We start from the raw sequence: 25,656 nt of genomic DNA on the forward strand, positions 1-25,656 counted from the left end.
TTATAGCTATTTTATAATTTAATAATTTTTCTTAAATACACTACATGTATTATAATTATAAAAATATTGTTCCCATTATCTTATGTTCTCATTGCACAGCTACTGTCTTCCTCAGTTGCTCTGCTTCCAGTGCAGCTTGTTTTAAGTAGAGCTTTTATCCAATCAGATCTCACCTCTGTGTCTCTAGGTAAGAACAGAGGCAGAGGCCTGCAGACTCACAAGTGAATCCATTTGCAGTTTAAGTGAATGGGGACGATATTGTTGATTGTCATAGTGTTCAACCAATCAGATCTTTAGTTTGACATGTTGGGCGTATTCTTTGACGTGTCAGAGCCTGCTAGCTGGTCTACAAGTACGTGATTGGTCAGTGGGCTAGCGTGACATGTTGGGCGGTGACAATCCCAATATCTGCTGCCTCTGTGGAGCGGACATTTTCAGCCTCAAACGCATTAAAACGTATTCAAGAAATACAACTGGGGAGGCTCGACTGTCTTCTTACTGGAACTAAAACACACGGATGTACTGAACAACCGTGAGATTAAACTCTTTATTAACAAAGAAAGGAGGATGGACTTTGTCTTTAAATAGTGAACAGCAGCTCTGGTAAGTGAACTGCGTTTGTTTGTACATCTGCAGTAGCTTTAAGATGCTTGTTTATATATTATTATTTGTACAACTTGTTTTTATGAAGATGGATTTTTGTTTGGTTTAATATGTGATAGGAACTATTGTTAGGTCCAATGTTGCTCTGGGGACACATTTAGCCGGTGGTAGTGTTGCCAACTTGCCGACTCTCTCGCTAAATCTGGCGACTTTCCAAACCCTCATGGCGACATTTTTTGTCAAAAGCTACTAGTGACAAATCTAGCGACTTGTTCTGGTGTTGTTGGAGACTTTTCTGACGTTAAAGCACGTACGTTCTGCACTCTCGTGAACGAGCAGTGGGTGCTGCCGTGAGCTCCTCCTGTTAAATAGTAACACGTATGTATTGATGATTGCTCACAGGTGAAAGGACCATGTGAGTAAAGAGCAGGGAGCATTTCACATGCAGATACAGGATCTGCTCATCTAGAGATCCAGGATCTAGGGGTCCAGGATCTAGGGATCCAAGATCTAGGGATCCAGGATCTAGGGATTCAGGATCTAGCAATCCAAGATCTAGGGGTCCAGGATCTAGGGGTCCAGTTTTACTAACATGAAACACACATCAGATGTGTGTGATCCAGCGGCTGAGATGATTTCTGAGTGGCAGCAGTCTCTGAGAAGGAGTGTACTTTAGGGACTAAACATCGCTGGGTCGTATGTGGAGGAAAATAACTAACATTTTTGGTAAAGGCTCCTAAGACCCCCCCTCGTCCCCCCCCCTCACAGTGTCTGGCAGAAATCAAAGAGCTGCAGGAATTTGCCAGTAATTGTTTTACGATTCCTCAGCAATCATACCTACTTGTATAGACCGAACACAAAGAAAGCTGCAGGCCGGCTGCTGCTACTGGCATGAAAGGACGGGGAAGGGGAGGAGGTGCAGATAGACCACCAAATCACAGGAACTGAGCCGTAAATGCTCAGTCAATGAAAGGAGGTTGGAGGAAGTGGTTTATTGAAGCATGCTTGATAAGGGCTCTTTCACCCTTTTCTCACTCGCCCCTGCCATAAAACATTTGTCTTTTATTTACAGCACTTCCACGCTGGAGGATTTGAGTCAGGAATCACTAAATGAGCTACGGTCGGTTTCATCAGTGAGATAAATAAAGGGGAAATCATTTAGCACAACTAACTTTAGCTGTTGCTGGAGCAGTTTGTTACAGCGGCTTGATCGAATCTATTAGTCCATCGACACAGAGTCCATTAAGTAAGTAACTGTTGAAGTCTCATCAGACCAGTACATACCAAAGAAAGATGATTCTTTTCAACTTGTCGGTGATCAACGTATCAGTACATACACTTGTTGCTTTCCATTAACAAACAAGTTTAATTGTTCCTTAAAATCTTTGTTCGTGTTGAATCATGTGTTTTTCATGAAATGTTTAAACCAAGCATGCTGGCTGCACTGTTCAGTCAAAGAAACCAGAGCGGTTGCGATTAACTTTCATGAAGTGGGAACACACTGTGAAAGGGTTAAAGCTCCTACCAACGACCTGTCAATCACAAGCTTGCTGCTGGGATTACACCATACTACGACCAAGCAGCATCCGTATGGAGATTTCTGACTGCTCTGGGTATCTGTGGCTAGAAGAAGGTAGTCACTAGATGGTATTGGAGTAGGCGAAGATAGCTGGAAGTCGGGGGGCAGATGGGTGCTGATTGGTCAACTAGAGGGTGCCCAGGACGGCGCCCAGCTCCTCCCATAACAATAGCCGATTAATTGGCCAAATGGATAAATTTGTCGACCTCTAGTAGTGATGCATACAGCAATAGCTGCACAGTTCCATCGTAAAATGTGTGACTTTCTGAAAGATCACTGGAGAAGATCAAATGTCAGAACATGCACACATAATGGTTCTCAGGGGAGGTGTGGGAGTCTGCTGGCAGCAGTCCCACTGTGTGCGCTGTTTGTCAGAGGCTTCCCTGTGATTTTGACCCCACCCCTTCACTTCACTTCTGTTTTTGGTCCCTTGAGGTGGGTGCGGCTTCACACCTATGTGGTTTTAGTCTAGAGTGTGCTGATTGTGTTGATGCATCATTTCTTTAGTTTCTTTTGTGACCAACATGCTTCTGTCTGTGCTTTACTCTCTGCTGGTCTGGGTGCTGGTGGGGTGCCGATAACCTGGTTTTCTTATTTCAAATCAGCTCCGGTTTAACCAAGAGAAGATGCTTAACATGATGAGAAGTGAGGCGTGCATGCCATATTCAGCCCCTGTTTAACCTTTTACTGCCACAGACCTGACACCTGTTGGGCTACTTATCTCGGCTTACGACACAAACTTGAATGTTTCTTGCGTTCTGGTCTTTAATCTCAGCAGATTAATCTTGACCCCGTTTGTGTTCTAGGATCTTGTTGTTAGCCGATTAGTGAGAAGTTATCTGGGTGAGCCGAGTTCCTGAAGAAAACTATAGTGTGACGTTGTTTGTAAGGGACTGTGCTCATTCAAGCAGAGACGCCACCCTACTGAGCTGCTAATCACCACTTACCATTGTTAGAGCAGCTCATATCATGGCTGGTTTTTCAGACTAACACACTGTCATATGATTGTGTTTTTTTCCAGTAAATGTAGTGTTGATTTGTTTTCCAAAACTTGTGCTCGAAATAAGTTATTATTTTTTCTTCTTCATCTCTTTGCAATGTTGTTTGGGGTCCAACACAGACTACTACTGCTTAGACTACTGCTATTTCGAGTACTATGTATTTCCTCCAATACAGGGGCAGAATATATCAGCGATAGGACCGATCCAATACCAGTATCGGGTTCCGATATGACGTAGTTCACGATATGGTGGAGAAAGTCCCTCTGGCTGTGTTACGGCTGCAAAGCAGCTGGTTAGCTATGCTAGCGTGATTAGCTCTGGATTCAAGCACACTTAGAGCTCTTGCTGTTGCTCTGCTGTTGGATGAGGAGGGAAAAAATGTTTAGTTCATCGTACTTAAAAAACGCTAATATCAACCTTTGGTCTGCATTTGACATCGTCCGTAGCTACCACATCTACCGGAACACATCAGGAAGGCAAGTAGTACAGACCGCCTTTCGCTTGATTTGATTGGCTGGCTAGATCAAGTGTGACATTGACAAGCGGAGCGACTCTGTGCCTGGCACTGAAAAGTTGAGAATATTTAAGCTTTTATGCACATCTAAAAAAAAAAAAAAAAAGCGCAAGAAAAATGTCATGCACAAGAGAAGAGCGCACACCAGGCACGACGTACCATGGAAAAACCTGTGGTGACGCCTTTCTAGCAGCCGCTCTCTGTGATCGAGGCCTTACTGCCAACTTCATACTCATGCTTCTTGACCGGACACTCACTAACGTCACGCTGAGACACACAGATAAACTAGTTGGATGCGGCGGAGAATTATGCTGCGTTCACACCAAACACATCGAAAATTTGCGGCGCGAGTAGATTACATACAAAGTCTATGCACAGACGCGATGAGACTGGCGCGGCGCGAATTCGCGTCCAACGCAGAAGTTGAAATTTTTCAACTTCTGCGAAATATTCGCGTGACGCTGTGGCGCGATAGACTATCAGCGTTGAGTTGCTCCCCCCGTCATCACTGACTTCCTGCCGTTGTTGAATCAGGAAATAAATCCTATAGCCGTCTGTGATCACCCAGAGCTCTACGATACCTCATATCAATAGAGACCGGACCAAACTATGTGTATAAATGTGTGTGTGTAAACCATATGGTACAAACAATGAATAGACGCTGCCGTATTTATGTATTTTACGTATATATACGTATTTAGATGACGTTATTCTGACTGTTGGTGGAGCTGCTACAATGTTAGCATAGCCTAGCACCGATCCATCCGCTCCATTGAGAAGACAAGTAGCCTACAAATCGGCATCATTACGTAGTTATTTCAGAGTCCCTTTTTGCCCGTTTATTGCCGTTAAATCACAGCCAGATGAGTTTATTTGGGGCTCATACAGCTGTAGTAAACAGCGACTTGTGTGGCTTGCTAGACACAGTGAATACAGCTCGATACAATCCATGGAGCTCCTCTGGACAATATTATGAACCCAGACATGACGGCGTTTAGTTTCCCGGGATATCTGTGACTTCCACAATACGTACTAAGCAGAACTAGAGGTTATTTTTTCCATGGTTAATGGCGGACAGTTGAACGGATTTCAGGTCAATAAACCACGCCCCCTCTCCGGCGCGATTCACGCGAATCGGACGCGAATTTGCGGCGCGTTGAATTCGCACCGCGCTTGTTGTGAACACGGCATTAGAGGGTATATGCAGCACATGACCCCGTCAATGCACGCAACATCTCGGCTTCTAACTCTCCAGTACGGGTGAAGAGACTAATTCTGTTCTGCAGCTGGTGATTAATGATGGATTTAACCTGTTTGTGCAGCAGAAAATAAAATCAAATAAAAATGAGCACAGATTAAACGTTAACGGTCGTGCGTCTTTTCAACCAGACAAACACGGCCGGCCTGCCGTTTGTTTCATCACAGTGACGTCTTTGGGCTCGTTAAGCAGGTGGCGAGAGTCACTCGCATTCTTCTCAATAAAGATTCATTCTTTCTGTATGCTGCACATGTGGATGAACATGTGGCGTTTGTTGGACAAGTGATGCTGAGATGAATGTCTCCATTAGGGAGACAGCGGGATTAACAGTAAATCAGTGAGTGAGCCACAAGCCTCACTAAAGACTTTCTTATTTCCAGTCTTGTCTTTTGTTTTATGGTCCGGCCTGTGGTCTAGCCTGGCCTCATTACAAAGCAGTCTGTGTAGAAAGGCCAAATACATAGTGACTGGCATTGTTCTGTGATTGGCATCTTGGTTTAAACCGAGGCCGCGTTCATAAGCGGCACGGCCCTGTCCCTCTTTGAAAGCTTCTGTGACCACGGGCAAGTTTTCGGTTACAGGTCAGCGGTCGCATTGTGCATCTCAGACGCTCCTTCAGATGATGGTAACCTTTTCAAACTGAACTAGTTCACTAGTTCAGTCCATGGATCCAGATGCTGCCCTGACTTCTCCTTCACAGTACTACGCTACTCTGGCTGGGTTTCTCTCTCTTTTAACCATAACTTCTCCCCTCACTTGAAATCTGTGCAGAGTTTGGACAGCATTCACACAGCGTTCAGTGGTAAAGTCTTACTGCTGAATTTATTTCTTTATTCTTTATTGCTAATAAAAGGCAGGTCAGGGAGGTGCTACACATGCACGGTTTAACCCAGGAAATAGTCCACCGAAGGCATCTTGTCTCAAGATCAATTTAGTTTCATATCAAGTAATAACCAAACTCATTAAATGTATTGCTTTTGCTGTATGAATCCATCCATCCATTTTCCACCGCTTATCCGGGGTTGGGTCGCGGTGGCAGCAGGCCAAGCAGGCTGACCCAGACTCCCCTCTCACCGGCAACATGTTCCAGCTCATTCTGGGGGATCCCGAGGCGTTCCCAGGCCAGCTGGGAGATGTAATCCCTCCAGCGTGTTCTGGGTCTTCCCCGGGGTCTCTTCCCAGTTGGACGTGCCTGGAAAACCTCCAGTGGGAGGCATCCAGGAGGCATCCTAATTAGATGCCCGAACCACCTCAGCTGACTCCTTTCGACGCGAAGGAGTAGCGGCTCGACTCCAAGCTCCCTCCTGATGACCGAGCTCCTTACCCTATCTCTAAGGCTGAGCCCGGCCACCCTACGGAGGAAACTCATTTCGGCCGCTTGTAGCCGCGACCTTGTCCTTTCGGTCACGACCCAGAGTTCGTGACCATAGGTGAGGGTAGGAACGTAGACCGAGTGGTAAATTGAGAGCTTTGCCTTCCGGCTCAGCTCCCTCTTCACCAAGACGGTCCGGTGCAGCGCCTGCTTTACTGCTGCAGCTGCACCGATCCGTCTGTCGATCTCCCGCTCCATCTTACCCTCACTCGTGAACAAGACCCCGAGATACTTGAACTCCTTCGCTTGAGGTAGGCACTCTGTCCCCACCTGGAGGGAGCAATCCACCGGTTTCCGGCAGAGCACCATGGCCTCAGATTTGGAGGTGCTAACTCTCATCCCCGCCGCTTCACACTCGGCTGCAAACCGCCCCAGTGAATGCTGGAGGTCACGATCCGAGGAGGCTAACAGGACCACATCATCTGCAAACAGCAGAGAGGCGATCCCGAGACCCCCGAAACTGACGTTCTCCACCCTCAGGGTGCACCTAGATATCCTGTCCATGAAAGTCACGAACAGGACCGGAGACAAAGGGCAGCCCTGGCGGAGGCCAACACCCACCGGGAACGTGTCTGACTTATTGCCGAGAATGCGGACACAGCTCCTACTGCAGTCGTGCTGTATGAAATCAAAGTTAATGTTTATGATAGTTATATTTAGAGCTGCAACCAGTTTAGTTTTGTTTCCTTGTTAATCTTTGTTTGGTCAACAAAACCTTTTAAAATGGTGAGAAATGAGTAAAAGCAGCAACTCCTGAGCGAGAAGGCTCACCTCTTCTGTAAAACACAGCAGGAAACCCTGACATGATACATTTTCTCAGCCAATCTTTTCTTATAAAATGTCCGTATAATAGTGTGACTCCCTGGATGTAGGATGTGGGTATAAGTCACCATCATATCCCTTATCTTTGCTATCTATTGAGTAAGGGCACTGTCGCTGCATCCTGGGCTCAGCGCCGCCCGACACGATTGTGATTGGTTTAAAGACATACAAACAAGCATCAGCGCTTTCCCCTCTACCAGAATGATAGTGTGTGCAGACAGACCTTTCTTTAGCACTGACACAGCACTGGAGACAGGTCTGACTATGTGAGATGAACTAGTTGTAAAAGCATTTCTAATTTGCATGTGGATAGAGATGCCCCCATCACGTTCTGTGCTGCAGATACAATAACCGATTATCAAGGCAACAAAAAACCATCATGGCCGATATCAACGTTTTGTTGATGATTTGTGTTGTCATAGCAGCTGGTATACAAGGCTCCAGACTAACCCTTTTCAATGTCATACAGTAAATACAAAAATTCTAAATGTTATTGTCATCTGTGGTGGTTATTTGCATAACAACATGAGTAGTTGTAATGATGTATTATAAGCTGCTTAGCATGTTAAACAGCTCATAATTCATCTGTTATTATCTATTTCATGTCAAACAACTGGATTCATTCAAGTTTCTCACCAAAAACTACATTTTACAAGATTACATTTGAACACATAACTTTATAAGTGACCTTTTTACGGTATAAAGCTTGAATGCATCATAATGTAACTCAATGGAACCTCCATTAATCCTCTTAATGCAATTGGTGAATAGAATGCTGATATCCTGAGCACGTATTTCTACTGATGACTATCGGTGGACGATAAATCGGGGCGTCCCTACATATTGATATTGTTATCTGACCAGAAGCCAAAGATAATCATGTTGCTAATATATTTAGCAAACACAAGCATTAAATTCTTTCAGTTTTGGCTGAAACCTGTGAATGTTTGGCACTTTTGACTGACATTAATAATTGTTTAGTTTCATTCGAACTTCACAAAATATCCAAGAAAACGTATCTCATCAAACATTCTGAAAACACAGATGTGTTGGTAATTCCTTACATTTCTCAGGACCCTTGTCAGAGAATCCCACAGAAGTATGAGGTTGTACTAGTGATGCCCCCCCCCCCCCCCCCCCCCCATACCCGGGTCTAAAGGGGAACCGATAACAGTAGTGAATACCCGGAGTATTGATGCGGTCCAGAGTTAACGCATCTGCTATCGCTACTTTAGAGGTTACGGAGGGAGATCTCCACAGAATAAAAACACTGTTGCAAACCTCCTCTCTCTGTGTCTTTTCACGAGGGGGGGAGTCTTGCTTTACTCTGACACACACACACACACACACACACACACACACACACACACACACAGACTCCGGCTCAGTACAGCGTGAGACTCACATCATGGCAGAGAGAAGAAAAAGATCCAAAGTGTGGCTACATTTGACTCCAGTAGAGTCTGAGAACAAACTCAATAAAACCCTCAGAAGTAAGAGTTTCCTCTTACAGCAGCAGTTCATCACAACATGTAGCCAACAAGCAGAACATCAACCTGTTTGTCCACTGCAGGTAACGTTAGAGTTTGATCAGAAGAACAGACGAATGTGAATTACTTATTTTTTATCTTATTGTTTAGCTGCGACTGTAGTTTAAGGATTTGAGAACCTCTTGTAGATACCGCCGGTCCCAGCCCCCCCACCCCCCTTAGACCATGTCCCCTCTTGTTAGCAGCTATCAGGGAAGATGATGAGGTGGACGAGTGTCATTGAGCTGTTACCCAGTTTATTGTTAAAGGCCTGCACCCCTTCTCAACAGTGGAGTCAAAGGGATTTAGGGAACAACTAATAAGTCTGTCAGTGTATATTGAGTTGTTTGATACATAATTAGTAATAAGGGGAGCAGCTGTGTTGTTATAAGTTATTGTGAAGCTGCTAGTCCCACTACCACTCCAGCCAACACACCTTAACAATATAGTTTCTTTACTGTAGGGATAGGAGCAGGGCTCTCAACCCCAAATCCACTCCTCCCTGTAGGAATGTTCTCATATTTACATTTGTTGTTGGCATTGAAGTAGTAGAGTTAACAATAGTGAGGTATTTAAAAATTCAAGAAAGACTACTTGTTCACACATGAATAATAAAGCAATGTTGATTCTTCTTTTTAATGAATTGTCTTTTTCTTTTACAAAAGAATCAAAAAGATCCGATAAGAGTAACGATAATGAACTGAACCGATAAGCAGTATCAATAATAGTACTAGTATTCATAGAATCTTATCGATACGCATCCCTAGGTTTTACACAGTCAGGTGTTGATATGAAGCTGCATATGAAGCAGCCAAGCTAAGTACTTTAGTTTCGTGACAGTAGAGTGATGACAGAAAATGAGAAAGTTGGGAACTACATACCACAAAGGTTCCTGGTTGGACATGAACCGGGAGTCTGCTTATGGTGGGAACCTAAACCACCAGGTCACACCAGGGTGCCTGTATTTTTACAGCTTATAACAGATATGTCGGCTAATAAGTAACCAGAAATGTCAGCACAGAGATGCCCTACATCTGTTTGAGGTCAGTGAGAAACGGTGTCTCCATTCCAGAGTTTGTCCATCAGGGAGTGCTTACAAGATCATCAGTTGACAGTGAAATGTCCCACTCAGCTTGGTCACAATTCTGTTTACCAGATTTAAGGATATATCTACTTTTTGTCTTAAAAGAAATAACACAAAAGAATTGTAAGTTCACTGTAGCTGCAATGAAAATATCTCAGCCTGACATCACGTTTACCCTGCTATCCGTGCAAATACGAAACATAGACCAACACATGTACAGAGTTCATGTGCTCCAGTGTGAATGTTTCCCTCCATTATGGGGCTGTTGGGCTCATCTCAGTTGGTATAAAGGGGTGGTGGTGAATGGGCTCTTTTAGCCGGCTGTAATTGAACCTGACCCACTTGCACAATTAACTCTAACCCATAATATTTGCTTGGCGGTATTGGGTTTTGGATGGCTCGGCCCCAGCGGTGAGGTCGACCTCAGCATAGCCATCAATCACTGCTGCTCCCTGAAGGGGCGGGGCTCCAACATGACCCAAGGGAGCACAGTGATGATTGGATTGCTGCAGAAGGTAAAGATGACTCAAGGAATTTCCAAGTTCTCCCGCATCACTGAGAGCCAAGTTGTCAGTTTAATAAAGTTTTTCCTCTGAGACTTCCATTGTATTCCTTGTTCAGTAATATTCTGAGTCCACTTTAAGAAGGAGTGTGGGACCAAATACTTTTTGAGTACCTGTCAGGAACTGAAGTTAGACAGAAGATGCTTGGTCAAATTCTTCAAAATATAGTGAAAGCGATTAATGACTCGTCTCATTTGATGATCGTCAGTTGTTGCTCCAATGGTGCACTGTAGGCATCATCATATGAGCTTCGGGATGCTATTGCTTTGCAATATACAGAGTTTACAGAGCACCATGTAGTCGAGTCTCTATCTCAAACAGTCCCACACTCTGGAGGACGTGTCGAGGTTTTTTTAGCTGCAGCTGTCCTCCAGGGGAAAGCGTGCTTTGACCGGGCTCAGACACTTATTGCGACGCGTCGACGCACGTTATTCAAATCAACATATTTTTGTAATCGATATTTCCAAAGTCAAGAGGGAATTTTCTCAGCCAGCAATAGTTGTGTATCGTGGTTAGAGCTGAAATGATTAGTTGACTAATCTTTCAGTGTATCGACTAGACAGCCGACTAGAGTTTTGACCACACATAAAATCAATTGTTGGGATGAATGGATGTGACTTTTTCAGTCCCGATATTGATGGCATACCTGGTCTTGGGTATATTCCGATACCAATGGATCTGATACCAGCTGTATGCCTCACTGTGTGGAAGTGACTGGCATCGTTCTTTTGTGTGTAAGGAAGCATCAAAAAAGTTATAATCTTAACTGAGATGTGTGTTGACTCATAGGCTTCTCTTCCTGGATACAGTGGTACAATAGTAATGGGCTGAGTATGTTTTGAAGGTGCAATGCCAATGTTATTATGCATCTCAAAATAAGATATTCAAAGAGTCTCAAGGCTCAGCCGGAACCATGTTCACGTTTCACTCTGGTTGCTACAGACGTCTTAAATAACCTTCATTCATGCTGTGCATCAGAGTGGCATTATCTAAAGGAGCAAAGCTGAGACCTGCTTTCATCTGTTCTCCCAGTAAACACACTCAGGGCTCTGCATACATGCACTTAATTGGTACATCTCTGCAGAGTCCACAGGGAGAGAGGCTGACAAACACACACACACACCTATACACACACCTTCAGGGAAGAACACCTGAGCGCTTGTAGTTTGTTTGTCTTTAAAGGCCCATGAGGATGAGGGGGGAGTCTTCGTTTTGTCACCAGCTAGGTGGATTCACAAGCTTTAAGGAGCCAGGTCCTAATTGAACCCCCGTTGTAGCATCGATATCAGCAGAGACAATGGAGATGGGAGCTAATGAGATCTCATGAGAGTGGAGATGCAGGTTTGGTGGCTCCGTTCATTAGGCGACGTGACTTTCAGAAGCAAAGGCGCATATATTTTAATACAAGTAACCGATTTTTGTAAGAAAATGTGATCACTCTAATAATGGTGAGGACTGTGTTCTGTCCCCCAGCAACCACCAACACACACACACACACACACACTGCACCGCTGCTGTGCAACAGTGTTTGAATGGAGGCAGCTGCTTTGCATTTTCTACAACTAAAACGATTTAAAGCTGTCCCTGTGTTTTGTGAGTCACCTCGTGTTGAAGGTCGCTGGCCTCTCTTTAACGGCTACTCCTCTCTCTTTCATTTCAGTGTGCAAGGATCCACCATACAAAGTGGAGGAGTCTGGATACGCAGGCTTCATCTTGCCGATTGAAGTTTACTTCAAAAATAAGGTACATTTTACCAATTTTAGCCACCAGCCAACTGTATGTTTCAACACTGGATTCATCTTTGTTTTGGTTGTGTGATGGTAGAATGCTCCTCTTCCTGCCTTTCTTAATGAGGGGAAGAATGACATGCAACCAAACTCTAACCAGGGACATTGTCATACATTGTAATCACCTCCACCACCAGGCAGCCCTGAAACTACAGTTTTAGGGAAAATATCTGTTGAATTAAAATATGTGGAACATATGTATTTTTCCACGTAGATTTGACCATTAGTGCAGTTCCCGTAAAATCCTGCCTGATCAGAACAGGCTGAATGTTTGGCCTGTGGTGTCAGACAAACAACTTCACTCGGCTTCCTTGACTCCTTGACACCTAAATCCACAAACACCTGGTAGGCCACCTGGACCTGGGGCCCACAACTAAAAGGACCCCAAAAAGCTATAGATTTAACATCGTGTTTCGATATGAGAATAATTGAATTATGTTACTTTTCTAACTCATTATACCCCAAAATATCTCACAAATGGCCCCCACTTGGATGAAAAATATGGAAGTCGACTGTATACTACTTACTGTGTACAAAAACATTGTATCTGACTGAGAAATGTTACTCACAAACTCTAACAATTCAAATATGATTTATTATTATTCATGAAACTATCCAGCATTACATTAGAATGGAAAGCTCCACCTTGAACAGAGTGAAGTACATTCAAGTACTGCTGATAATGTCTGTCTTTACCCATCACTTGAAGTAAACATTTAAATGCAGCACTTTTACTATGCACTATTAATAGTCTTACTATGAATAGATGTATTATTAAATAAGCTATAAACTGAATTCGGAGTATCTATGATTCAGTCAGTGTCTGCAGGGATTGCCTCCCTGTCCCTTTTTAAAGGAGGGGACACCAAATGGTAGAAAATCAAAGTGGACTTCACTTCAAAGTTCTGCATTTAATTTATGTTTTCTTCCAGCATGACAACAATTCTAAAGCTGTGTCTTTGAAAAGGTCAAGTCAGTCCATAAAGTGGTGTATTTGCATCGTGTGCTGCAGGTTTGCAACACAACTTGAAAATGTCTCATAAGGCATTGTTAAACTTTCAATTTCAGTCATTGTGGAGAACCAGAAGGACTTTGTAGTTTGCATCTGAATGCAGCATAGTGGTGTTGATGCAAGAACATAATGTTGGTTAAGTCGTGATGGTGACCGTTCTCCTCTTTTCCCTCTCTGGGTGGACCACCACTTCTCCTCAGGAAGAACCGAAGAAAGTCCGCTTTGATTACGACCTGTTCCTCCACCTGGACGGCCACCCACCTGTCAATCATCTCCGCTGTGAGAAGCTCACCTTCAACAACCCGACAGAGGAGTTTCGTAGGAAGCTGCTGAAAGCTGGAGGGGTAGGAGTCCGAGGGGGAGGCGGGACTTGAGTGACACTTCTTAATGCAATACTGCAACTTGTACTGCAGCCCACCCAGGAGGAAAAACTTTCATCTCTTTTTGTTCCAGGGAAAGTCAATGGAGTTCAGTTCTATGTTATGAAACACTCATGCACAGCTCATTCAGTGTCACACATGAATACAGTTCCACTCGACCTGCCTTACTTCAGCCACAGTAGATCTGCTGTTTTTACTGATTTAATTATGAACATCATTAAAGAATAAGGCTGATCATATTTTTATTGTGAACATATCTTATGAAAAAAACTCAAACCAACAATGGCTGGCTCTTAAAAGTCAATGATTGGAGCCCCAGTCAAAAGACGTGCTTCCAGTGGAATGACTTTGTTTTGTTAGCTGCGTCATATTACACTGCAGGAGCACCAGCATGACAGGCTGTACACTTACAAACCCAGCTTTGAAATGACCTAACCACAGGTGATGGTAACTGGGCCAAATACAATACACCAGTTTTCACCTTTGTGGCTATCAATGTTGCAAACATTTGTCAATGACGGTGGTCAGGTGACAGTCTAACAGATTACACATGGCACACGTGGCCTTTGATGTGTGAAACAGGACCTCTGCCCTTTCTTCTTCAATGTTTCTAAGATTTTATTTTCTGAATGTGTTTGCATGCTTTTAGATTCCAAATATTCCAGTGGACTAATAAGGAGGCCGTAATGCCGGTACATTAATGGCACAATCATGTTTTTCTGTGTAAGGAGTACTGTTCAGACCTGAGAAAGCTGCTCTTTGTTTACCTCGAGTTCGCCACCACAGCTGTTCACAAGAGAAGTGTGACTGCATGCCAACTGTCATTCTGTTACAGTATATGAGGTGTAACCTAACCACTCCTCTTATCGGTTCTCCTGCTCTGAAGAGGCTTTATCGTTTGTTCACTGAGTCTTTTGTGTATTTCATTATCATTTGATTTTAGAACTGTTAAATTGTTAAATCACACAGATTCCAGTGATTTTCTTTTGCTTTAGTATTGTTTTAGGAAACTTATACAATGCAGAATAAATTACTACAAATTTAGCATCACTTAGATTAGCTGATCGCATCACAAAAGCTCTCTATGGTTGTGGGTTTGCCATTAGTTGCATCCAGGAATATCCTGATAAGGATTGTTTTGGCCTCAATCCCTGACCTTTTAATATCGGTATTGCCGATACCAAGTCCAATCAAATGCTAAATGTTGATTAAATATTTATCAAACACCTTTAACTAACAGCTGTAACTAAATTCGACCCCCCAATTTGATCCAAATATCAAAAGTACCACAAACCCGACAACAGCCATGCTTTAGTTTGGCCCGACATCAAGCTGATATGACCTGCCTCCTGTTTGTCATTTTAACTGGGGTAAGCGACAAAAAAATAGAAGCAGCTAACTGTGTGTTAAATCTGCATTTTTTTTCTGGCTTACCCCAGTTAAACCCCATTACATTCCATTCATTTAGCTAACGCTTTTATGCAAAGCCAATCATGCAAGTACTTCAACTTCAGCGAACATGCTGAACTGCTTTAAATGCTACATTTAGAAACAATGAGAGATAGAGAACGGGTTCTTTTATGGGATAATGTGCAGTGTGAACACATGACTTTTTTCCACAATGGTGGAACGAATTCCCCATTGACATCAGGACAGTAAACCGTTTAGATTTTGTTGAGTAGGAGCAGGGGCTCAGTGGTAATGGCCAGTAGCAGAGCGTATTGGACAGGCTGGTTTGACAATGTCATTGATGTACGATTGCCCTGGGTCATGCGCAGCACAGTAGGCAAGTCGGTCGGTCGGTCGAAGATTTGTGCTGTCAACTGTCTTTCAGACCGGGGAAAACTATTATTAGTAGAAAAAGGCATGTGAGCGAATAACAGAGCAGGGGACCCAGAACGTCACCCTGAGGGACCCCGCTTGTTCAAGCACAGATTCTCTCCCTGTAAGTGCTCTCCTTGAGGTAGGATGGGAAAAGGGAGAGTGGAGAGTCTGAGACTCCCAGTTCTTGGAGGGTGGAGAGGAGGATCTGGTTCATCATGTCAAAACACTGCTGAAAAGTGTAGCAGGATGACGGAGGAGGAGAAGACTGCTCTTGCAGTGTGGAGTTCCTCTGTGACGGCGAGGAGGCCCGTCTGAGTGGAACGGCCCACTTTGAAACCAGACAGGTGGGGGTCAAGAAGGTTGTTCTGGTGGAGATATGCAGAAAAGAGGGACATCAGCACATTCAAGTGTTTAAGAACGAAAGAGAGACTGGTCTGTAAATCTTAACATCAGAAAGTTTTGACTGAAGGTTCCTTTAACCAAATGATGTTTCACGTTCACACATTTTCACTTGCATATGGAGAAAAAAGCTCTCAGTGTGGTAACGGAGAGCAGTGGTGCAGTACAGAAATGTGCAGTACAGAAATGATCCATCAGACTTTAATTTAGCTAATACCTATCCATTGAAATCTGCCCCCATATCATCCTTAGGATGGGCTCAGGACATCCCTAGTTGCTTCCTCAGCGTTTGGTTCAGTCAGTCTGTTGGTCCCCTGCCAGAGGACCCCTGTAGTCTGGAGGTTTTATGACTGGAGCTAAGTGCTCTTTATTTACTTTGGCCTGCACCCCCTTCTCAGCCTCAAAAAGGCTGACATTGACCATATCGAAACTCACATTCTCTATCGTGTCTCATCACATAAAGATCTGAGAACATTACTTTGAACAATTTCATTGAATTCAAAGTTTCTTTACCAAACCTTGTTCCACTGTTTTGGATATTAATAATGTAATGAGTATTTGGCTTAGCTAAAAATCTTTTGTATTTTAGAGAATTAAACTGTAAACTTTTGTTGTCCTCCCTTTAACAGCAACGGGATCCTCACAAACGAAGTTCAGAAGACTCAAAAGTAAGATTTCCACCATGCTTTGGGGCTCATGAATGAACCAGGCTTCTCTAAAGATGATTAACAACTTGGACAATTCTAGAAAGTGGCTACAAATAGTTTGTTGTGTAATGATAGCGGTACGTTTATCCTGGCTGGGAGATTTACCGTCCCAATACAAAGACACTGAAGCAGCTGTGCTGTCTGTATTTGCATATTCTGGCCATCGGTGTAGCCCTGTAATGACTGCAGGATATTCCAGCAAAAACTTTAGATTTTAAATGTGTGATGAGTAGACACTCTTGGCAGTGAAGATGGGTGTGCACTAATTAGGTTATACTGGACAACTTGTAGTAACCGTGAACAGTTACTGTACTTTTAAAACACTTCTATTATTGGTTATAATTGGTGTGTTGACTTCTCCATGTTATTTAACAAATGTGTTCCAAAACATCTTTGCTGTTGAATTTGCAGTTTATGCAGGTGCTTTAAAGGAAACTGCTAAACAAACTTCATTCACTTTCTTTTCAAAAGTGAGGTGAGAAGATCATCATCAGTGTCAGGTCTGTGTGTTCACTGCAGTGCTGGAGTCAGGATGTGCTGAGCTTAGCTTAGTTATGTGCTGAGCACAGTGTTAGATAGGTGGATTAAACAAAGACGTTACACGTTAATTGAAGAGCTTCGGAGGTGTAAGGTGTGTTTATGAACTTTGGACAGAGCCATGCTAGCTGGTTCTCCGTGATACCAGTCTTAATGCTAAGCTAGGCTAACCACACCCTGACTCCAATTCAACTTTTACAGTTTGATATCAGGTATTTTCTTATCTCACTGTCAGAAAGGAGGTGAATAGGCTTTTAGATTTGAATTGTAATGCCAAATAGCAGACATGCCATGAATGAATATAGAATACAAAAGGAACTGGTTTAAGTCTTTGCTACTGCCTCTCAATACTGTAATCTGATCTAACAATACATCAATACCAAGATGTCAGCTTTTAATACTCAAATCCTTTTGGATCTCATGAAGTATCAAAAACCTTTAAGTTTCATACCCAGTCCAACTTTTCAACTTTCAAACTGTACCCCAACGACAAATCTTTGAATGCTCTGATGATTTTGGTTTGCTGCTGTTCCTCTGGCAGGTGATGGTAATGCAGGAGGGCTCCACCTCCCTGTTCGCCCAGCACCTGAAGCTGCCTATGCTTCCCAACAGCTCGCTGACATCCACCATCTCTGATCCAAAGAAGAGCAAAAGCTTCCATGGCTCAAAGGTCAGTGTTGTTTCCAGGTACCTTCTCCTCTGCCTCCACTCTCGACCCCACCCAGCTCTCAAACTTTGCACCTCTTCAAAGGATCCAGGCCCTAATCCTCCACACATTGGGCAGGTTCAAAGACCTCTAAGATATTTAAACCCAGGCATTTCAAAGAGATCCAACTTTTGCTGAAGCAAACTTTTTGTTGGCCGCCGCTCAGCACTGATTCAGAGACATGCTGTGAATGTTTGACCTGGGGGTTAGACAATGCCCATATTTTGCTCCAATGTCCTTTTAAAACTTCTTAAGTTTTAGACAATAACATACACAATTAGTAAAGGGAATCAATGGGAAAGATGGGGAAGAGAGAAGGCATACATGATGGGCCTACAGGTGAGAGATGAGACATCTCGTGCACCACTAGATCATGTATGTCAATACGCCAGCATGTTGTTCCCATTATGTTAGTTTTAGTCCCTTTAAATAGTGTCATTTAGGAGAGGCCCATTTCACATGGAAACAGTTTCCAGTCTAAACACAGTGTGTGTGATGAATTACTTGTGGAGCAGGAGGTCACACACACACACACACTCAATTCAAAAGTAGTGTATTGCACACTTTTATTTTAAAAGTACTGCTATATGAACAAAAGTGCAATAACATTTGGTTCACGAGATGCAGGTAGCATGTTTTATACTTAATGTGAATATAATTCATACTTTGTTGGCATCTTATTCTGAAAACTGGATGTTCGTCTGAAGAAACCGGATGTTGTCTCACGTTAATCTTTCCGCTAACTTTCAAAGTCCGTCGCTCGCTCCTGATCTGTGCCGTTTGAATGAGTTTACCGTGAATGTCAGCATATAGGAGCACTAACATGTCAGTGTCTGCTGAGTTGACCACGGAGATCTGAGTGTCTGCTGACTTTACCGCAGTGATGTCCAGTAGTCTCCAGGGAGAGCAACAGCTGGTGCAGCTTCTCTCTTTATTTCTGCCCCCCCCCCTCTCGACCAGAAGCGGAAGTCGCCTTTTCTCTACGCCAACCCTGAAGGGACATCATATCTCCAATACAAAATGATAAACATGAGACAGTCTGTTACAATAATAATAAATTAAAAATACTTACCTGTTTTTTTTGTTGTTGTTTTATTATTATTATTATTATTATTTTTCCCATCTCAAAAGGCTCAAGGACATACACACACACACACACACATACATACACAACTGACTATAGGATGTTTGCTGGCTTTTATCCCACTGTTCTTGTCATCCTCTTGTTGTTATGTCTATGTATTGTCTCTTGTCTTTCAATAAAAAAATTTAAATAAAAAAAATGATAATAATAAATTTTAAAAATGCGTTAACGCGCGATAAAATAATTGTCGGCGTTAATTAATGAATGCGTTAACGCGAAATTAACGTGTTAACTTGCCCAGCACTAATATATATATATATATATAGATATATGGATAGAGATAATATAAAATACAAATGGTGAAGATTTCATAGATATTGCTGTATAGTGGAGTAATAAATGTTACTAATGCTTTTCTCAATAGTGAACTCATAATATAATATTATTATAAATGATAAATGACTTGATCCAGACCTCTTGTTCATTTGAAAAGAATGCATTCCTAGAAAGTAAAAAATAATTCAGTAACTGTTTTTAATTATGATGTGCTTTCTGTTCAGACAGTATTATTATTATTATTATTATTATAACCCCTTCAGGGATTTACATGAACTTGGGTCACCTGCTAACCTGCCAATGTCACGGTGCTGAAAGGTCTGTTAAAAAGTGCCACTTTAGTGATCTCTTCAATGTTGATGGCAGCAGAGGCACTAAAGCAGGTTTATGTTGAGGGAGATAGGTTCACTGCAGCGGAGGAGTCCACTGGAGTTCAGAAACGAGCCGACAGCTTTACACCCTGAGGTCCTGGGGTCACACAAAATATAGGTTTCAGAGGTGGTTGGCCCAAGTTGTGACCCCCCCCCCCCCCCCCGTCATCGTCTAGACTGCTTTAATGGCTTTACTGCATTGATGAAATATTGACACGGGGGCTGGAGGTGAGACCCAGGGACAAATGGCCCCCGCCGTTAGAAGGAATGCATTTCCTCCTTTCTCCACATTGCCCTTCGCTCCACTTTTAAGGGTGCACATGTGGCTGCTGAAAAGGCCCCCTCACCCCACTGAACAGCACTGTTCAAAAGAAGTACTGAGTTTGCTCTTTAAGCCCATAGATGTGGACTAAGAAGACCCTTTTTTTAAGAATAGACCTCTTTTCACAGACGGTAATGCCAAACTGCAGGGTGGCATGCGTGTAAGAGGCAGAAGATTAATCTTCATTTGACCTTGCTGCCTGGTTTTTGCTCACTTTGTTGTTTGGTACTATGCATTTTAGAAGTACTACATGTAGTCCAAAGTCAACACAATACGAAGAGCAAGAGGACAACATTATCAGGAGTCATGTTTCTCCTGAATGCTGAGATTTAAACCCAAAATGTTTTTCATATTCAGGGTTATTCAGTTATTTTTAGTGGCACTTACTTATATCAGTTATTATCACAGCAATACAAGCCCATACCGTCCTCAGACAACAGTATTTCCCAGTGGCTAATTATCTGCTTGCTCTTTTATGTTTGCCCTCTGACCTAAAGTGGGATTTCCCTCTACCCCGCTCCATAATCCTTTGAGCTGAAGTGTATCCTTCTGTAGCTTATATGATTCTGTGTAATTCTGCTCTAACACCCTAAATGTTAAAATTCAAGGTAAAATTCCTTGTGTTTTTTTCAGACCTGACTGAACTTGCCATCATGCAGTTCGTGCGTCATGATTTGGACCACGAAATCTAAACCTGTTGCTCATCGTTGAGCCTTTTGTTCTGTAGGATGGGTTCATACAGTGAAGGATCTTTCTCACGTGTTGGCTTTGATTCACAGGACGGCTCCAAAGGAAGCGGTATCACCCTTCTCACCACCGCCACAACCAACAGCACCAACAGCAGCAGCTTCTCCAAACTCCACAAGCCCTCCAAGGACCACAAAGACAAGCCTCCAAAAGACTTGAAAGAGCCCAAAAGTGCCTTCAGAGACTCCGGCTGGGAACCCAGCAAAGCCCCCAAAGAACCTTCCAGGAAACCCAAAGAGAACCAGCCACTTAGAGATATCAATCCTAAAATGGGCTTCAAGGAACCCAAGTCTTTGTCCAAGGAGCATCGGACTGAGGGGACGACTCACGGGTCAGCGCTAAACAAGCGTCTGTCAACCCCTGACGAGGACGATCACGTGACCAAAAAACGTAAAAAGGGATTTGTGGATCCAGCAGGGAAGCAGATGTCTGGGTCAGACGCTCAACATTTGGATAAGAATCTCTTGAAGGATAGATCGCAAGTGCGAACGAGTAAACTGCGACCGGAAGGTGACGAGGCAGACCGCAGGAAGGTGTCGACACTGCCGCCATTCCAGGAACTGGTGGACCCCAATGACTCGGATATGGAGGACCAGTCCACCAAATCAGATGTGAGTAGAACGTCTTTCTAATCGTTATCAAAACCAAGAGTGTAAGAGTACATTGGACTCACTGATTTGAGCTTTCAGGCCATTTTACGGAAAAAGTAGTGAAAGGAGCGGTTGTGGACAGCAGTCCAGTTCTTCCAAGGCTTTGAAGGGGATGGTTTGTTGGTGATCAGTCCTTCCTTGGCGTGGAAGCGCTATAAAATCAAATGACCAACAGAGAGAGAAGCTTCTGTCATGGGGGTCCGGTGGACTACACGGGGCTGGGCAGGGGAAGAAGTGGTGGCCGTCATTAACTACTTCTTAGCTTAGCGTCATTAGCTGCATTCATCTGGGTGGCCAAACAGGAAGCGGACAAAACTGGAGTAAGAAGGTTAAAAGATGCAGTTTTGTTGCCCTGTTAACAGCAAATGTTTTCGTAAAGGAAGTAATTGAATATGGATGTGGAATGTGCTCAAGTATTCCTCTCCAGCTGCACATCAAGACCACGATTAGAAAACTTCACGTCTACAGTGGCTGCTTTCATGAATAGGCTGACATTTGACTGGGTTGCCTGGTCCACGCACATTTGGTGGAGAACCTCCCCATGAAGACGGACTGTTTTAAAGCCAAATAGTCGACAAGAAAGATTTATGGTTTTACAACACCTGAGGAGAAAGGGAAGACGCGGCAGTGAATAGCCCAGAGTTCCCCTTTAATCCTTTTAGTTTTGAGAGAAGAAAAAGGGCGAGCGTTTGTTGGAGAAAGGTCTAAATCCCCGTGCTTTGAGCACTTTTCTTTTATGCGATGGTGTTTTAATTTCTATTCTCTAAAGCTTGTATAAAGCGTGGGTCTTTGTGTATCTTTCTCCTTAGGGGCAGCTTGTTTAGCCAGGGGAGTTATTACTTAGCACTAGCAGAACCCGTGTTTTTGTCTGCGCTGTATGTAAATGCCTTTTAAAGTTTTCCCATACCGAGGCTGGGGGTCGGCCGGTTGTAAAGGGGATGTGGGTTGACAAATGCCAGGTGTTTGATCCTCCCCAGGCCAGCGACTCCGGTGGGCGAGCGCCGGGCCGACACAGAGCGCCACTCTCATTTCTCATGTGACCACTTGTTTGATCTCGGTGTTTTCCTCCGAGCACCGGGCCAGAAACAGCAGAAGGGAGGAAATGTGGAGTAGGTGATGACATGAAGGGAGAGCAGGCTGGAGCAGTAGCACGGGAACCTGTTTAGAGCACTGGATGTGGGCACAGGAGGAGGGATCCGTCACCTGCACAGGTTTGTGTTCAAAAAAGCCCAAATCCACTTCCTCACAGATGCATGCTTTGTAGATGGCTTAAAGTACTTTTATCCAACTGATGTCTGACACTCAGAAACAACTTAACCCTTTAATGTTAATCCAGTGAGGTTTTGTTTTCTTCATAGAGCCTATGGACGGTAATAACAAAACATGTTTTTTATTTTTTATTTTTTAAGCCTTTACCAAACTTAGTCACCATCTACAAGTAAATGTGCATGTTAGCAATCTGCATGTATTCGTCTCCCTTACAGTGACAAACAGATTATTTATATTGAGAGAAATTATGAATACAGCACTTCAGTTATAATACGGACAATAAACATTTTAAAAGATAAATAGAAAGGTCAAATAAATACAGTTAAGGTTATATGACCTTAACTTACAGTGAAAAGGTCTGGTTTTAAAATCCCAGTAGCATTTGGGTTCCTCTGGGTGTGGGCTCACTGGACTGCCAGAGAATGCTCAGTCAGGTTGAGGAAAGTACAGCACATGTTTCAGCTACAATGACCTAACAGCTGAGAAAACCATGAAAGGGTTAACCGCAGCAAGACTGGAAATGAGCCGATACATTTGTGTCGCCAACCACGACATGTCGGTATAAATGAGTTGGCTGTGTTTGAATGAATCTACAGTGTCAAACTGAAACAGTTTTGTTTGGACAGCCCCTGCTGCATCAGACAAGCACACCGAATGCTCTTGCTTGGTCTTGTTTGCTGGCATTTCTTGTTGGCCATCCTAACTGTGCCAAGAGTTAAGAGAAGAGACCAGATCAATGCCGGCCAACCCCCGGCTAAAGACCATTTATTGTCTTTGAGGAGGGCAGCTTGGGCGGCTTTGAGCAAAGCGGGACAAAAGCCCTTAAAAGGAGCGGTGGTTAGATTTATGGCCCTGTGAAGAAGCTGTCCCATAAACCAACAGACCAGCTGTGTGGTGTTTGTTGGCGGGAGGTGACAGCCATTGAAGTCGCTCTGCCTTTTGTCCTCGCGTCTCTCTTTTTCTCTCATGTTTCTTCTGGAAGTCGCTTCTCACCACAACAAGTACATTTTAAACTCCTGTTAGAATGACATGTTTTAAACCCACATCTCTAGTTGTTGTGCGTGGGTCACAAATGCTATCCAACTTACTATGGGAAACTGTACATGTTGGGAGACTGATTCTACCACGGTACCTGGTAGCTGTCACATCTAACAGCCTCATCCTCACTTTGAAAAGCTTTGGCATCTTCTTTGCAGTTCTGCTACATTTTACAATCTAGGATGTTTTAAATGGACAGAATTAAAAACACAACACTGGAGCTGTTAGAGGTGTATATACCGGTTCTACTCTACATTCTGATGGTAACAATACTGCTGACAATTTCTCTTACATGAATATAGACGTTTTCAGAGGGCCCCTAAACACGGCACAGCACTTCTGCATTGGTTTTGCATTTTGCCACAAGAGAAGTCCTTTATTTCCAGTCACATAGAAGCAGAAGAACCAGAGCAGGACCAGAACACCAGAGTCCTGCTCTGTCTCTGTTCTTCACGTCACTGGCCAAGAGGAAACTCGTGGTTATGTTCTTCTTTGTTTGTGAGATTGTGGAGGTGCAGACAGGCGGGTGGTGCTGGTGACTTGCAAGAGCCCAACATAATTGTGCCACAGTCTATTATGTTCTACGGTTCTACCTTTTGTAACTATTAACACCCATCAGGTGGCACTTACAAGTAGGAAAAAACCATTTTGTGACGGTCTGAGGACTGACACATTATGAATAAAGGGAGTTCATGTGATTGACGGTCGACCATCATAAACACCCAAAGAAATCCGAACATGAAAACATGAAGAATCGAATCTCAGACACATTTCAAGTCATTTCCACCAGCCGTCTTAACTTCAACTTTAAATGAACAACCTGCTTTACTTTACTATGTTTTAGAATATTTGATGTCAATTTCAACAAAGTTGCAGTATAACTGTTGAGTTTGTTAATTTTATTAGAATCCAAGGCAGTTTTGGTGCGACATCATTTTACTGTATTTGACCTCTAATAGTGATTTTAATTTATATCGTATCAATACCGAGTACTGTGATTGTTTTGCCACAATAATTAGATACGTCAGATCCTTCCTAACTATAGTACGTCATGCGACTCTGTCTGCGTACTGTTTCTGGTGAGTGATGTAAGCAGCTGTGGAAGCCAACAGGAGAACAAGTCTTCTTGGTTTTCTGGCACATTTCTACTGAATTCAGGAGACTGATGGCCCAAAACAACTTTCTCTCAGTTTGCTCCGCTGTGTGCATTTTGATCATGTTGATCATTTCTCCATTCAGTCTGTCATGTACTGTGTAGCGGTGTGTTGTGTCCTTATTTCTGTCAGATGCTGAGAGCTCTGTTTCAGAGCGCTGACACTATCTCCTCCTGGAATACTGATGAGGCCTGTTTGTCTCACACACAACACTTACAAGCAGCATTTATCTTCACGATCTATTCATCTGTCAACTATTTTCTCGATTAACTGATTCGTTATTTGGTCAATAACATGTCAGAAAATTGTGAAAAATGCTCTTCCATCCTGATAACGGTCCAAAACCCAAAGATGTTGTGTTTACTATCATAGAGGACGAAGAAAAACTGAAAATATTCACGTAAAATAAACTGCAACAGGGGTGTTTTCCCATTTAGGCTTAAAAACAAATGAATCGATTATCACAACAGTTGACGAATGGACTATTTGTTGCAGTTGTACTTCATTGTTTCCTTTTTAAGTATTAGTTGTAATCAGAAATGCAGTAGCAAAATGTAGGTTACTGTTGTGTTGGTTGTCGTCCTTCTTGTTAAATGCCATGACATGTGCTCGACCGATCCTGAAAGTACCTGAAACTTTGAAACATGTAGCATCTCCTCCTGATGTGTCCCCACCGTGGAAATACAAGCAGAACCCGTGGCCGGTGTTTTGTTTGGCTCCTGCAGTAGAGTTGGAGCATGACCGTTTTAGGGCAATATTGATTGTGTATGATTTCTGCATCAATGTGATTTATCAGTTATTTCGCTTGCAGGCTTGGATTGCTAAAAAAGCTCAACGCACTGCAACGTCAGAGAGTCTGCATTGAATAAAACAACACATACCAAGCATTTAGAAAGGGCATAAAGAAAACAGGCAAATACAGAAATGCTGCCTCTTGATTAGTTAACCTTCATGCACTACGAGGGCTTGGTGATAATTCAATATCATTTATTGGCTTTCAATGTAATC

At 43.2% G+C, this 25,656-nt stretch overlaps 1 protein-coding gene across 3 annotated transcripts in view; it reads left to right on the forward strand.

Moving 5' to 3' along the window:
* mllt3 (MLLT3 super elongation complex subunit) overlaps nucleotides 1–25,656 on the forward strand; it is a 47,220-nt gene that overhangs the window by 10,580 nt on the left and 10,984 nt on the right. For all 3 annotated transcript variants that reach the window (XM_076087217.1, XM_076087218.1, XM_076087219.1), the window contains exons 3-7: nucleotides 11,986–12,068; nucleotides 13,325–13,468; nucleotides 16,357–16,395; nucleotides 17,513–17,641; nucleotides 20,570–21,148. In XM_076087217.1, coding sequence (XP_075943332.1) covers nucleotides 11,986–12,068; nucleotides 13,325–13,468; nucleotides 16,357–16,395; nucleotides 17,513–17,641; nucleotides 20,570–21,148 — 974 coding nt within the window. The remainder of the gene's footprint in view (nucleotides 1–11,985; nucleotides 12,069–13,324; nucleotides 13,469–16,356; nucleotides 16,396–17,512; nucleotides 17,642–20,569; nucleotides 21,149–25,656) is intronic.

The sequence above is a fragment of the Anarhichas minor genome, unplaced genomic scaffold (assembly GCF_050575085.1).
Source record: "Anarhichas minor isolate MPS153535 unplaced genomic scaffold, ASM5057508v1 ptg000009l, whole genome shotgun sequence".
Classification (NCBI taxonomy): domain Eukaryota; kingdom Metazoa; phylum Chordata; class Actinopteri; order Perciformes; family Anarhichadidae; genus Anarhichas; species Anarhichas minor.